Source organism: Rhodnius prolixus, unplaced genomic scaffold (genome assembly GCF_049639745.1).
Source record: "Rhodnius prolixus isolate KJV_2025 unplaced genomic scaffold, Rpr scaffold_1, whole genome shotgun sequence".
Lineage (NCBI taxonomy): Eukaryota > Metazoa > Arthropoda > Insecta > Hemiptera > Reduviidae > Rhodnius > Rhodnius prolixus.
Window position 1 is genome coordinate 12,947,275 of NW_027411581.1, and position 13,696 is coordinate 12,960,970.

A 13,696-nucleotide genomic window follows, 5' to 3' on the forward strand; every position below is an offset into this window, starting at 1 on the left:
CGATGTTCTGATCAAATCTGGTTGGAGAAATGGAGCACAACATTTCAAAAAATTCTATCCGTTCGATTGACAGATTTCGGTCAAAACATAAGAATTAGAAGCAGCAATAGAACTAAAAGAGTATTATAAGTTTATGCTACCATCAAGTTCTTCCTTATGCATAATCTCTTTCATTTTATGCTAAACAAATTTAGCTCAGGCGACATTTGAGTCTATAAAATTCTCAAACCTTTAACACTTTAAGCTGCAATATGAAAAGTCTTTCATTTGACATGTACAAAAGGAAAGTCAGCTGTTTTCCCCACCGCCTGACAGTTAAACTGCCACGCCAGCAATTTAACATTCCCACAAGTGCTTTTCACGGCAACAAAAAGTGTTTGTGTTGATGATGTAAACATTTCTGTTAATGAACAGGATTAAATATTTTATACAGACATGCACAGGAAATGAAGAAACAAAAAAAATTAAAGAGAATTGCAGGTATTACTATAATTAAACTGCAAGATTGGTGGTTATTAAATGTGTGTACGATAAAAGTAAACAAAAAAAAAAGAAGTGCATTCCTGTTATTAAATGCATTTCTTTCTATGTCATGGATAGAAAACTACAGTTTCACCAAAAGGTATTCATTATAATTAAGTAAATCATTTTCACTAAGAATTTTGTTCATGTTATTTGTTGAGATAGTCATTCTGTTTGATCGATTTCTCTTAATTAAACATATTAACATTGAACACGGCAGTCCTACTTTAAAAAACACGTTTATTTTCAGAACTTACAAATGAAACAAAATTATTGCAACCTCATTCATCAGGTTTGTTTGATATTTACTTGTGTACTGATGTTCATGTGCATTCGCTGATATGTTTTGTCATCAAGCTATACTAAACAAAACAAACTGAGCAGACCTTAAATACACCTTTCTTAAACTAGAGGCTTTTGTGGTAACGCTCAGTATTTAATAGGAAGCATTCAAGCTTAGGCGTAATTATAAGAATCATAAACTCTACTTTTGAATAAAGAAGCAATTTTACTCTGCCGTTAATTAAGCAAGTGTTAGGCAAGAAGAACTATGGTTTATGGAAATACTATGGTAACTGAAAATTATAAGTAGAGAAAAATGTTTAGGTTTAAAAAGTAACTTACCGGTTAAAAATTGGATTAATTTTTCAATTTTTGAGCAGCCTCTCTCAGGTCTCAGGTTTGTATTTAACTGATGTGTAACACTTTTCACAATAAAAAGAAGCACACAGCTGGCACAAACTTTTAAAACAACAAATACGCATAGAGAGGAAGTTATGTTACGGCACAACAACAATCATCACAGAACACGTTTCCAAACTCACTAAATTAATGACAAACACCCGTACTCCGGGGTTATAGCACTGGAGGTGGGTTGGCTAAGAGCGGGGACTCCAGGCGTTGCTACATCTGGCGCTACCAGCGGCGATTGTATTAACTCAGTTGCCATAGGTTATGGCTGATGATTAGATATAGAATATTAGGAGCTTTCTTCGACAGGCTGACTAAGAGCTTCTTAATTACAAAAATATTTGCAGAGTTAGTCAGTCTAAGTTCTTAATATTAAAAATAATTGACGTCTATGACTATTTAGCAATACCTTGTTCTAGAGATCCACACAACTTTTCAATCGTAATTTATTTGTTTTGCAAACATGGCCACTACACATCAAATTTTCTTACTTAATTCAGCATAGAGCTTTAACACTAATTACCATAACTTTTCATCAATTTGAAAACTGTTTTACAGGGTTCAAATTGGTTTTGAAAACTAAAAGGAATAGAGCAAAAAATAAAAATTTTATACTAAGATAATATAATCCTAAGAATCTCTTCTGCAGCCTCTATATCAATTTTTTTCTGAATGTTCCGAGTTGTTTGCCACTTTATTTAAAATAAAACTCTAAACAAAACATAATCATTGGTACCAAGTCGATTGAGCTAAATCACCTAATGCTTGGCGCTGCACTGGAAATCTAATTCCTGGTAAAGTTTTTTTTTAATTTTTTTTTCCGGCGCATCGACAGATTGGTCATTAGCGCCGTCTCGTCAAATAAAAACTTCTTGTGCTCGGATGGCTCCTCCTCCTCCCTCGTTACATCCTTTACTGCTTCCATCCCAAACAGCCGAGGGACACTGGAGCATATCTTCCCTCTTCAACCCTTTGACCATCGACTCCAGAAGTTATTTAAGAACTCCTGCCTATTTTTAGTGAAATGTGGCAGTTCTCCAGTTTGTTGGAAAATAAACCATTTTATTTAGAAATCCATTCTGGGTCAACTAGGTTATAAAAAATATTTGTAACATACGTCGTCCTCCGTTTCTCTGTACGCTCTGCTTGTACGATCCAGTAAGCTTTGGTACCAGTAATAATAGGCTGTTTGCAGGTAATTAAAGCTACACATGCAGGACAATAACCATACTTAGTAGAACAATAAATTTTATGAAGATAGAAGCGCAATGCAGCTGACTAATTGTGGAATCAATTTTCTTCAGTGAAACTTGGTAATTTTAAGGATTTGAAGACTTTTTTTACTTTAAGGAAGTCCCACAAAATTATTTTCCAAACACCTAATCTAATATCACAGAAATTTCACCTGTAAGAAATGCTCGCAAAGATTTTCTGAATCTCATACAGTTATGACCTTTATTAAAACTAATTATGGACCTAGAATAAAAAAATCGAACTTATTTGAAAAAAAAGTCTCACTTCTGCATCAAAACTCGATTGAAAAGTGAGTGTCAGTTAATCAGCATTAAGTGGCCAAAAGATTAATTGTAAAGGCTGTTCGTTAAAATATTCGATCAATATTAAAGAAAAAAGAAAGACCGGTATTAGACATAAGAAGCTTTAAAATACTAAAACGAAAAGATTGTATTTTTTGGGTCTTAATTCAGGATTCCCCGCTATAAAAACATGTTTCATTAACTACTAAATTGAAAAAAATAACCAGCAGGAATTTTCTAAAATAGTGCACTCTTCTGTGCATAAATGAAAATGTAACAAAATTATATACAGAAATCTTTATTTACAAATTTTTCCGTATTCAATAATAACTTTGTTTTGCTTTCTCCTTTATACTTTCTTATACACCAAATTAAAAATGCTCTATTCACAATATTTTTTCATCTTTTTTTTTTTTTTTTTTACACAACGTTTTCTATCTTACTCATTAATATTATTAATACATTTCATTTATATAATATGTACACATTCATGGATTACACAAGATATCGTTGGAGCCATTTTACAAACTGGTCGAATGTTAGCTGAACCTTTTTTTATATATATATTTAAAATCACATAAGTCAAGATAAAGAACACATGGTACGTGCTAATCATTTCTTTCTTTTTACTTTTATTATTATAAAAATATACGATCCTCTATGAAGTTCTCAAAGAACCAAGGACAATATTAGTTTATATATTTAATAACTTTTAAGCGCTAATGAATAATAAACTTTATTCATAATCTCCCTGATTAACTGGAAATGAATATTTTTTATTAAGTAGAAAAAACACGATCCACATTGCCAAATTTTTTTTTTTTTAACATTTAAAATTACTTAAAAAATAAAATTCTGACGTGCACATATTAATTTTAAACACAAAACATGCTCTTGCATTACTTATATAAAGAGCGTTCGGTATAAAAAAAAAAAATAAAATGATAATAAAAAGAAAAAAAACCCTATAATTTACCTAGTGTTTAGAAGAAAGGTACAAAACTGTATTCCAGTATGGATGACATATTATCATAATGAGCTAATTATCATTGTGTGGATTATTGTTGTTTTGTTCTTTTATTTGGAAATTAACACTACTTGCCTCCAAAAATATTGCCGAGACCTCCAGCTGCACCGCTCGCTCCTTGTTGTAATTGTCTCATAATGTTTTGAAGACCTGACATTCCACCTGCAAAAAGAATAGAAATCTCTGTTTACTTGCATGCTGATTAAATACGAACGAAGGTATTTTTTTCCCCCCTGCCTAAGTCCATGCCTCTTTTATTAGGTTTACAGTTTTACCATTAATGTAAGCAGTGTAACCTCGAAGTTTACATGCCATTATCTGGTTTTATGAGTCTTACAATGAAGAAAGTTCTAAAAAGAAGAGTTATCTGGTAAATTAAGAACCCTTAAGTAGTTCATATTCGTGATATGCGCTACTAGATTAGGGACTGCTTCACACATACCTCTGTGTTTAGCCATGATGAAGCCAAGGTGTTTTCTGAAATTATTTATTTATTTGTATTTTATCATTCAAAGGAATTTTCTGTTGAAAGGTAAGCTGAATATTTTTTTACTTTCTAAAACTCAACTGTATATACATTAATTTGGACGTTAGTTCAATAGAAAATGTATTTGTATCAGGTGAATATTTAAACCAAACATATCACGCACCTGACAGATTGATATTCTATGAATAAGACGTACTTGCATATAATGCTTTTGTGTCATACTTTAAAAAATGATTTTTTTAAAACCAAGTATTTCTTTTTAGCTAAAGGAATTCAGGCATGAAACCTGATGGCGTGAAAGAACTGAGCTAGAAGGAAGATTTTGTCCAATGCTAAATGGGAATGCCCTTTGTACAAAATGTTCCGGGGAAAAATAGAAAGTTCAGGTTCAAATAGAACACAAAGTTGACACATCACAAAGTCTCTCTTTACCCATATAGCTACGCCAAAGAAAGACAACGAAGCAACCCAAACCAAGCATAGGGCAAAGCTCAGATACAGATGTATGTGCCTTTCATGCGGACGACCAGTTGGATCTGACAAGGAAAACTATTGCAAGTTCAATTCGAAGAACTAACAATACGAATAATTGGAAATCTAGGTGTAGAAATGACCTCAAAAAATAGAAATTAAACGAATGAGAAGTATACAGCTTTTGAAGTACTGCTAATATGAAAATAATAATAATAATAATAGAGGGAAGGGATTAGCTATGAGGTTAGCATACTGCACGCGGAGGTCCCGGGTTCGAATCCAGCAGCTGACCCTTAGATTTTCTCTTCCTAGGAGCTTCTTACAGCTCACTGTCCGGTGATGGACAGTGTTGTCTGTAACGAGAGAACACTGTCCGGAGGGCGGCAGTGCACGGGAAAAAGCTCCGGGTGCTAATAACCTCAGCTGTTGATGCGCAAAAATAATAATAATAATAATAATAATGGTATAACGCAGATCTATCAACTATATTGTCAAGCACGAATCGAATTTTGGATAGCCATGCCTGAGAAAAATAACAATGATTAATAGTGTTGGGATTTATTGCTAGAATAGTTACGATGGAATAACCAGGAATGAATATATTGCTGATCAAATATGAGTACCAACGTCCAGCCAGTGTCACTGTATGTATTCTTGAAGTTGTTCGTAAAAAATCTTCTGACCATACACCAAGTCAGCTGGTCTAAGATGGGTATTCAGCCTTGAAAAACCTTGCTTTTCCAGATGTAGCTTAGTGGTTAGAAAACCACAAGAAGATCCGTAAAGCTTCTAGTAAAAAAACTCGAACGCCCAGTTTTTCTATTATTTTTTGTTTGTTTACTAAATGATTAGGAAGTTGTGAAGATGTTATTACTGCACTAGATAAATTAGCAAAAAGTAAAGTAATCGCCTATTTTTTCAGGCGGGGCTTAACGTCCAACTACCAATTAGGTGTCGTGGACGGAGGCGACTAGAAAACATATTTTACTGTAAATTTCTTGTATTAAATAAAATCCAAGGCCTAAGACTGGGAATCGAACCCAGTACCACAATACATATTAGCTTCGCAGGTCTCGCCTCTAACCACTCGGCTACCGTGGCGCCTAGATAAATTAGTAATAGTTGTGAAGGCTGGGTGAGAGGCATACGTCAGGATTGGGTAGATAAAGGCTCAAGGCTGGCGAATAAATAACTTGAACTAGCTGTATAGTAGGGCAACATAGTTATTCATCATTTCGATGAATGTATTACATATTTAACACAGATTGCTGAATTTCGTTAGAGCAGGGAGGTCTCGCTAGTTCCACTTATAACTTTTAGTGGTAGCTTTGGAAGTGAAGATCAAGGAGATTTCCCCATTTGGGACGAATATAGTCTTAAATCTTTGTATGCCACTAATTCTGTGTTGTGATACTCAAGAGAATAACTCTTCAAAACAGTGAAAACAGCCCAGGATCAGTGACTTTTTGAGTGGTGAGCACAGGGTGTAGTCTTAACCTGGAGGGAATCGTGCTGACTCTTCTCACTGAAAGGTACAGTTTATGTTTCACATATATTACTGATTTCTGTTAGAGCAGTAACTTTAATGAGATCGCTGCACTCATAACTACAAGAAGAAAACAAACGAAAATGTGCAATGGTAGTTTTAGATTCGAAGCAACATACCTTGTGTAATTGCTTATTGATCAAGGTCAGCATATAGTTAAACGTGATTTTAGCAAGGTCAACAATTAACCGAAACTACTTGCACCAACATTTGAACGAAATGATATTTACAATACAATATCTTACCCATTTGGTGAAGAACTTTTGGATCCATCATTTTTGCCATTTGTTGATTTAGTTTGGCCATTTGCATTTGATTGACATTCTTTGCCATGTCTCCGTTCTTAAACAGTCCTTTTATACCACCCATCTTCTTGACTACAGCAGCAAATTTAGTATATTGCGAGATTAAATCCTTTACTTCTTTTTCTGTCACGCCTGAACCTTGAGCAACTCTGATTACACGTCCTGGTTGTTTACTGAACAACTTGGCCCCGTCACGGTTATCCAATTCTATTAAAAACAAAATCTTGGAATTATAAAAAAAAAATACAAATTTTAAAATAATTTTTGTTCAAATCCTTGTACCTCCATCATTCATACTATCCATTATTGTCATTAATCGTTTCAGACGAGCCATTGATTCCTGCTCACTACCCTTGGACAGAAAGTCCTGGCTGAATCCTGGAATCATTCCCTGAGAACAACGAAAGTAATTCACTTTGATGAAGAAAGAGCAAACATAAATCAGTCATTAATTTTTTTATTTTAAGTTATAAATGTAACAAAAAAAAAATAATAATAATACCATAATTTGTGAAAAAGGTCCCATTTTTATAATATTTTGAAACTGTTCATACATATCCCTCATGGTAAACTGTCCATGTTTAATCTTCTCTATAAGTTCATCATTGTCATCCAATTTTAATTCATTCACTTTGTCAATAAGGCCTTCAATATCGCCCATTCCTAATAGTTTGCTGATAAATGGTTTAGTCTTGAATGGTTCTAGATCGTCTATGTGTTCTCCAGTACCGATAAAGATGATAGGACTATTAGTTGCAGCAACACTATTAAAGCAATACCAAAAAATAATTATATATATATATATACATATATTTGAGAGGGATAAAGTTTAAGATCAAAGTAAAAGTATCATTGTATAATTAAATTTATAACAATTTCAAAATAAAAACAACTACAGAAAGATGCGGCAGTCACAATAGTTCTTATAAGTAGTTATTAAAAGCACCAAAAAAGAAAACAGAAAACTCCAGAACTTTTGTAAAGACGAACTTACAAAAGAAAAGCGCGTGGAAAAAAATTAACGAGCCAAATGAAAGGTCCATCCAAATAAAAATGGATTTTGAAAAGTTCGAACGTGACATCTGTTGGTATGCTCCAAAAGAAACAAAGTTAAATTCGAAGCTGTTAATTAACAATGCACCACAACGTTTTTTCGTGAGTGGAAAGAAAATGTAACGCTCAGATTATGAAGACGGTTTTACGAAGAAGTCTAAAATGAAGAATTTGAAGAAATTCCAGTTTATGCATTCCAATGAAATACAAAGAACTCGTCTACCTTAAAAAGCATTAAAAAATAAAATTATTTGACAGATCTGGTTGATCATTGATGTAAGTTTTTAAGATTGATGACCGAAAAAACACTTCAGGTAGTGTAGAATAACAATTTCAGTTAAGAATCATAGCTACCAAAAATCTAATGAAATAAAAAAAAAGTTATTTATGTTCAAAATATCAGTAATGGCTTCAAACTAAATTTAATGATTAATGAAATTTTGTGTAAATATTTGAAGTATACATACGCTGAAAGAGCTCCACCACCCTTAGCATGTCCGTCCAACTTGGTGATTATGACCGCACCGACATCTACTTTTTCCTTAAAAGCTTTAGCCTGTGACTCACAAGCTTGACCGATGGTGGCATCCATCACGAATATGATATTATCTGGTCGCTACAGAAATAAGTTAAGAAATTACTATTAATTACTAATTGAAAACCTTAATCTAACAATTATATTATAAATTTTAAATTTGTTTAAATATGAGGTACTCCTTCATATTTCTGTTCTGAATCTGGGGTGAAGCAGAGTAATTCTAACCATAAGGAATATTAATGCGAGGAATCCGACTATCTGAAAGATGCCTCCTAATCACAGTCAGTGAATTAAAATATTAAGATACTAAATTAAATTAAAAGACTAAGATATTAAATCCCCCCCCAAAAAAAAGACGTTATGGTTTAAGTAAATATCAGTGCAACTAAGAGCCGGTTCAAGAACTCATCTTAGAAGTGCCGAACAGAATAGATAATTTTAATTTGTAGAAATTCACGTATTCTGTGATCAGTTGCAGATAAATATTAATAAATTTATAATATGGTTATACTTCTTAGTATATACTAACAATTGCGTTAGCAACTTGCAACATTTCCTCAAAAAGCGATTCTTCTTGCTTGTGTCTTCCAGAAGTATCGACTATAATTATTTCAAAATTCTCTTTTTTAAACATATCTACACCATCTTGTGCAATTACTACAGGATCTACTTCAGTGTAACTGCAATTAAAATTAACATGTTATAAGCTGTATTATATTTTAATCAATAAAAAAACAATCATACGACATACCTTCCATAGAAGGGTATCCTAGCTTTCGTAGCATTCTGTTTTAACTGATCATAAGCACCTGCCCGAAATGTGTCAGCACATACTAAACATGCTTTCCAGTTTTTCTTCAGATAATGATAGGCAAGTTTGGTACATGTTGTGGTTTTTCCTGATCCTTGTAAACCAACGAACATAATTACATTAGGACGACCTTTGGTTGGCTGATAAGCCTTCACTCCAGGATCAACTAGCTACAATGACAACATTGATTAGCAAAATACTCTAGGCTTCAATGAGAAAATCTCAATAAAAATATACAAATAACTCAGATTAATTTACATTACCTTCACTAGTTCCTTAAATACAGCACTTTGGATCATACGCCTTTTATTAAGGCCACCAGCCATTTCATCAAAGTCAATGACTGCCCGAACATTTTCCCTTAGTTTCTTTACTAGTCTAATGTTGACATCGGCCTCTAGTAATGCTGCACATACCTCTTTCAGCATAGAATTTAACACCTAAAGAAGTACAAATGGAGAAGGTGAAAAACAGAAATAAATCATTCCATTGCATTCCTAAAAGTCCTAAAAAGCAATGTCTAATTGGGTGACTAGATATTTGATCATGTATTTGGTATAGAAGTTAGTACATTATATTTTAATGATATATTACCCTGAGCTCATACAAATTGACATGGTGATATTCTTTTAGAAATAAAATTCTAACATTAGAGACGAAATAATTTTAATTTACTAACATGATTATTGTGAACTGACTCTAACAAAAGAGAAAAAGAGTAATTAGAACTTTCAAAGAAAAATGAAATATGAAAACGAACAACCCACAGTAAGATAAGTAAAAAGAGATTAATAATTGCACTCTAAGTCTACAAATCTGTGGTAAATGTAACTTTACAATTCTCAAAAAATACCTCTTCATTGATGATAGTTGCATTACTCAGAGATCTCAAGGCGGAGGTGATTTTCCGCCCTAAATCTGCTAACACCATGTTGTGAATAAAAATTTACAAATCCGAATTTATCCAATAGAATCACAGTACAAAATTATTTCTAAAATATGTTTAACAAACGTAAAGGTTAAACACATAACAGCTGTCACTAGGCCAACATGGCATGGCAGTGAATCGTAATAAACTTTCTTGGATTATAGTTCCACATTTATACCATAGATGGGGATAGACACTGTATTATGATCTACTTCTTGTATCTGCGACATCTATCTTCTACAAAAAAAAACTAATAAAATCTTATGAAAATTAAGTAATATTCTGGTTCTACAAAGAAGAAAGAGTTTCATTATGAACAAAATTTTTTGTTCAATTTTTGGTCTATGTTAAACTGCGCCTTGCGCGGGGGCGCCGCTCAATCAATATAAAGGAGTCTGTAGTTGCTGTAATGCAGCATCCATGAGATGATCTTTCATCTCACTATATGTATTAGATTTTTTAATTATTAATGAAAAATTGTTTTACAACAGTCTAACTTCACCATGTCTGACTTAGATAATTCACACGTTCATAGCCCAGGTAATTTAACTTTTATTTTTTTATTAGTATTTTATTTTAACTTTTAGTTAGTAGTAATTATTTTAACCACATTTTCTTTCTCAAAAAAAATGTCCATGTTTCATAATTTACAGTAAATTTTGTTTCATTTAATTACAAATTTTCCGGTGTGCATTTAATTTACATATAACAGAAACTATCCTATGAGCTTCCATAATTCTCGCCAAATACTTGAAGATTCTCTTAAGATAGCAGTTTTAATTTCTTCAAAGGGACTCAAAGATTTTTTTTACTTTTCTATCTAGCAAAACAAAGTTTTCACATTATTTTTTTATTTTTATTTCACATTAGTTATTTCTTATCTTTTGTTTAGCTTACAGATTAACAAAAATTTCTGTTAAAGAAATTCTCTTCAGAGATTCTTTGACCTCATCTCCCTCTTATGTTTAATCCACCTACTGAATTCAACTACTGAATGTTGTCCAAATAATTGATTTTTTTAAATTAAAATTTTAAGACATTAACGTTTTTCTAGAAAAGCTGCTATTGCAATTGAAAAACCATTAGATTATCATCTAATCTAACTAGGTCAGAAATAAAACAATTATTTGTAACTAATACAATAACTAATAACTCGACTGCCGGACATTTATCTTCCCTTCTATTCTCTTCCTTATCTATAAGTTTCTAATTTTTTACACGCCTCTAGCATACTGCCGATCTCCACAAAAAATCAATCTCTGCTGCCAGAAGTTTCTTGTATCTCATCAGTTGCTCAATATTTTGCATGCTTTTGCTCGAAGGCTTTAATAAACCTATAACTATCTGTCTTCCTGTTCGTCTCCTCTTGATTTTTTATCCGGGAGTTTAATTATTTTGCTCTGTGGAAACACGGCTTTAAACTAGTTTACTTTGAGTTAATATTCTTGTTTACAAAACAATGAATTTTCACTCTGTAGTATTATCCTAATATTGATGACTGGTGAAAATTGTCTCACATATTTTCTGACTACTTTTGTATTCAGAAATTATTCTGGAAATTAATATTTATTTTGAATCTTGTTCATAGTATGCTACTATAAATGTAGATTTAATAATTTAATATAGGGGTGGGATTAGCTAAGAAGTTAGTGTGCTGGTGTCCCAGCAGAGATCTCTTATTCGAATGCGGCCTCCGATCAGTTGATTTTCTCTTTGTAAGAGCTTTCAATTCATTGACCGGTGATGGACAGTATTGCCTGTAACGAGAGAACACTGTCGTAGACCGGCATTGCATTGAAAAAAGTTCCGAGCACTAATGACCTCAGATGTGGCAACATCTGAAAAAAATAAAATAAAGTAATTCATCATATAAATCATTAAATTTAGAGAATGCAATTTTTTGTTTTCATGTTTGCAGAAATGGCTAATGATATTAAAGAATCAGTGGCGGAATTGAAATGTAAACTAGAAACTATGAAACAATTACTGGCCGAGAATGGAGCACTTGGTGCAGTTCCACAACGGGATCCCACTGGTCATGAACCATTTTTTCGACATTCACCATCGTCTTCATCCGCTTCTCAAGACTATCTAACCAATCGACGTTATTACTCTAGAAGGGAAGCTTCGTTAATAGATGGCAATTTTCTTAGCGCAATTTTTGGTGTCATTTTTCTATTAATTGTTGGCGTTAGTTTTTATGCATTTCAAAATCTCTATTTTGCAATATTGAAGAAATTTCCATCAAAACACACAGAATTATAGATTTTTCGGGCCATTTTTTTTTTTTAATGTGATCTTAATTTTTGCTGCACTATTGGTAAGTGTTTCTTTTTTTTATTTAACCGTCACATTGGAATTTTCAGCATGAAGGACCAATTTTTTTAAGAAAACAAATCACATTATTCGCAGCTTGTACATTGGTGGCTTGTGTTTCATTAAACAACTCTATCATAAAGACAATATTTATTTTTTAACTGTTTCTACATTTTCTTGTTTTATGATTGTACTTTTGCGAATATTAAGTTAAGGGATCGAACAAATCATGCCAAGAATTCTGATATTAGAACACATTTTTCGTTAATTGAAAAAATGACAATATCCATTGAAAAAGTACCTAAGACCAGTTAGTATGGAAAATTATTAATAGAACTTGTATGAGGAACCTCATGAGAATCGTTTATTTGAGGAAAATCGACGTTAGCCTCATTAGAAGGGACTAAACATTGAAGAATGCTTGAATGCTCAAGAAAGTTTAAGAAACAACATTCATTTTGCATATCTCTTCGCAAAGGTAATGTCGAGAAATTTTTAAGGTCTACAAATTACAAGAACAACCATAAAAAAAATGTTGAAAGTCATAAGTTGGCAGTTTTTGAAGCAAAATAAAATTCTTCAAATGCTAGAAAGAATAATGACTATGTCTTGCCATCTAATTTCTTTGTCAATGATATTTATCGTGAAAGTGATTACCTGGATTGAGAAATAATTTAAAATTTAAAGAGTAGCAAATCCAAGTAAAGATGTCACATATAAAAAAGCTACTGGCGCTGAGGACAAGTTACAGTTACTTTAGTTTTTATTCTAAGAGCTCTACAGTTACTACCGATAATAATCTCAAAGGCAATAGCTAAAGTAAGTTAGAAACCGATTGCTGACCGTGACTACACAATGCTCTTAAAAAAAATATCCGCTATTTATTGACTGAGGTGCCAAAAGATTAAAGTTTATTTAGCATTTTATGAATGCACTACATCTTAAAAGTAAAAATTTAAATTTTTCAAACCAACTCTTAAGCACCGCCGCCACTTATTTGGAACAATATCTTGAGTAATAAAAAGTAAAGATCTTAGTTTACATTTTTCAATTAAGGTACTAACACTTGAAAAAAGAAAACGAGAAAACTATTATTATCAGAACTTTTATAACACTAATTTGGTAGTATTAATTAAAACTGAGCACAATTAATCAGCTCATAAAACAAGAAAAAAGTTTTGAAAATACTGGTCAAATACATTAATTTGCATTCTATTGAGTAAAGTACACTGTGTCAATTGACATAGTGATATAAATATACTGAAATATACTTTAAAAAAAAGAAGAAAAAATACTAGTTACAATTCAATTATTCATTGTTGCTATACATCATTTTAGGTACATATAATTTATTAATGGCTTATGCAGGAACAACACATTTACTCTCAATAAATATATCCCCCTGCACTGGTTACTCGTAATGGAAATCTCACAGATAATGTGTTTTTAATCAACTATTTAAAA

General features: G+C 32.3%; 2 protein-coding genes and 1 long non-coding RNA gene across 3 annotated transcripts; 2 read left to right on the forward strand and 1 right to left on the reverse strand.

Moving 5' to 3' along the window:
- The first annotated feature begins 335 nt into the window (after positions 1-335).
- Positions 336-1,350, forward strand: LOC141454676 (uncharacterized). The gene is made up of 2 exons (XR_012458867.1): positions 336-622; positions 773-1,350. It is a non-coding gene; the product is annotated as an uncharacterized lncRNA (long non-coding RNA).
- Positions 1,351-3,029: 1,679 nt separating this feature from the next.
- Positions 3,030-10,064, reverse strand: Srp54k (signal recognition particle 54k). Its single transcript, XM_074129131.1, has 9 exons — positions 9,842-10,064; positions 9,252-9,428; positions 8,929-9,158; positions 8,707-8,857; positions 8,107-8,255; positions 7,089-7,350; positions 6,869-6,977; positions 6,527-6,793; positions 3,030-3,936 (listed from the first exon to the last, which is right to left on the reverse strand). The coding sequence occupies exons 1-9, from the start codon at positions 9,917-9,919 to the stop codon at positions 3,842-3,844; spliced, it is 1,518 nt and encodes a 505-aa protein (XP_073985232.1). The 5' UTR covers positions 9,920-10,064; the 3' UTR covers positions 3,030-3,841.
- Positions 10,065-10,200: 136 nt separating this feature from the next.
- Positions 10,201-13,213, forward strand: LOC141454672 (uncharacterized). The gene is made up of 2 exons (XM_074129165.1): positions 10,201-10,456; positions 11,835-13,213. Exons 1-2 carry the CDS (start codon positions 10,420-10,422, stop codon positions 12,179-12,181), a joined length of 384 nt encoding a protein of 127 aa, XP_073985266.1. The 5' UTR covers positions 10,201-10,419; the 3' UTR covers positions 12,182-13,213.
- Positions 13,214-13,696: the final 483 nt, after the last annotated feature.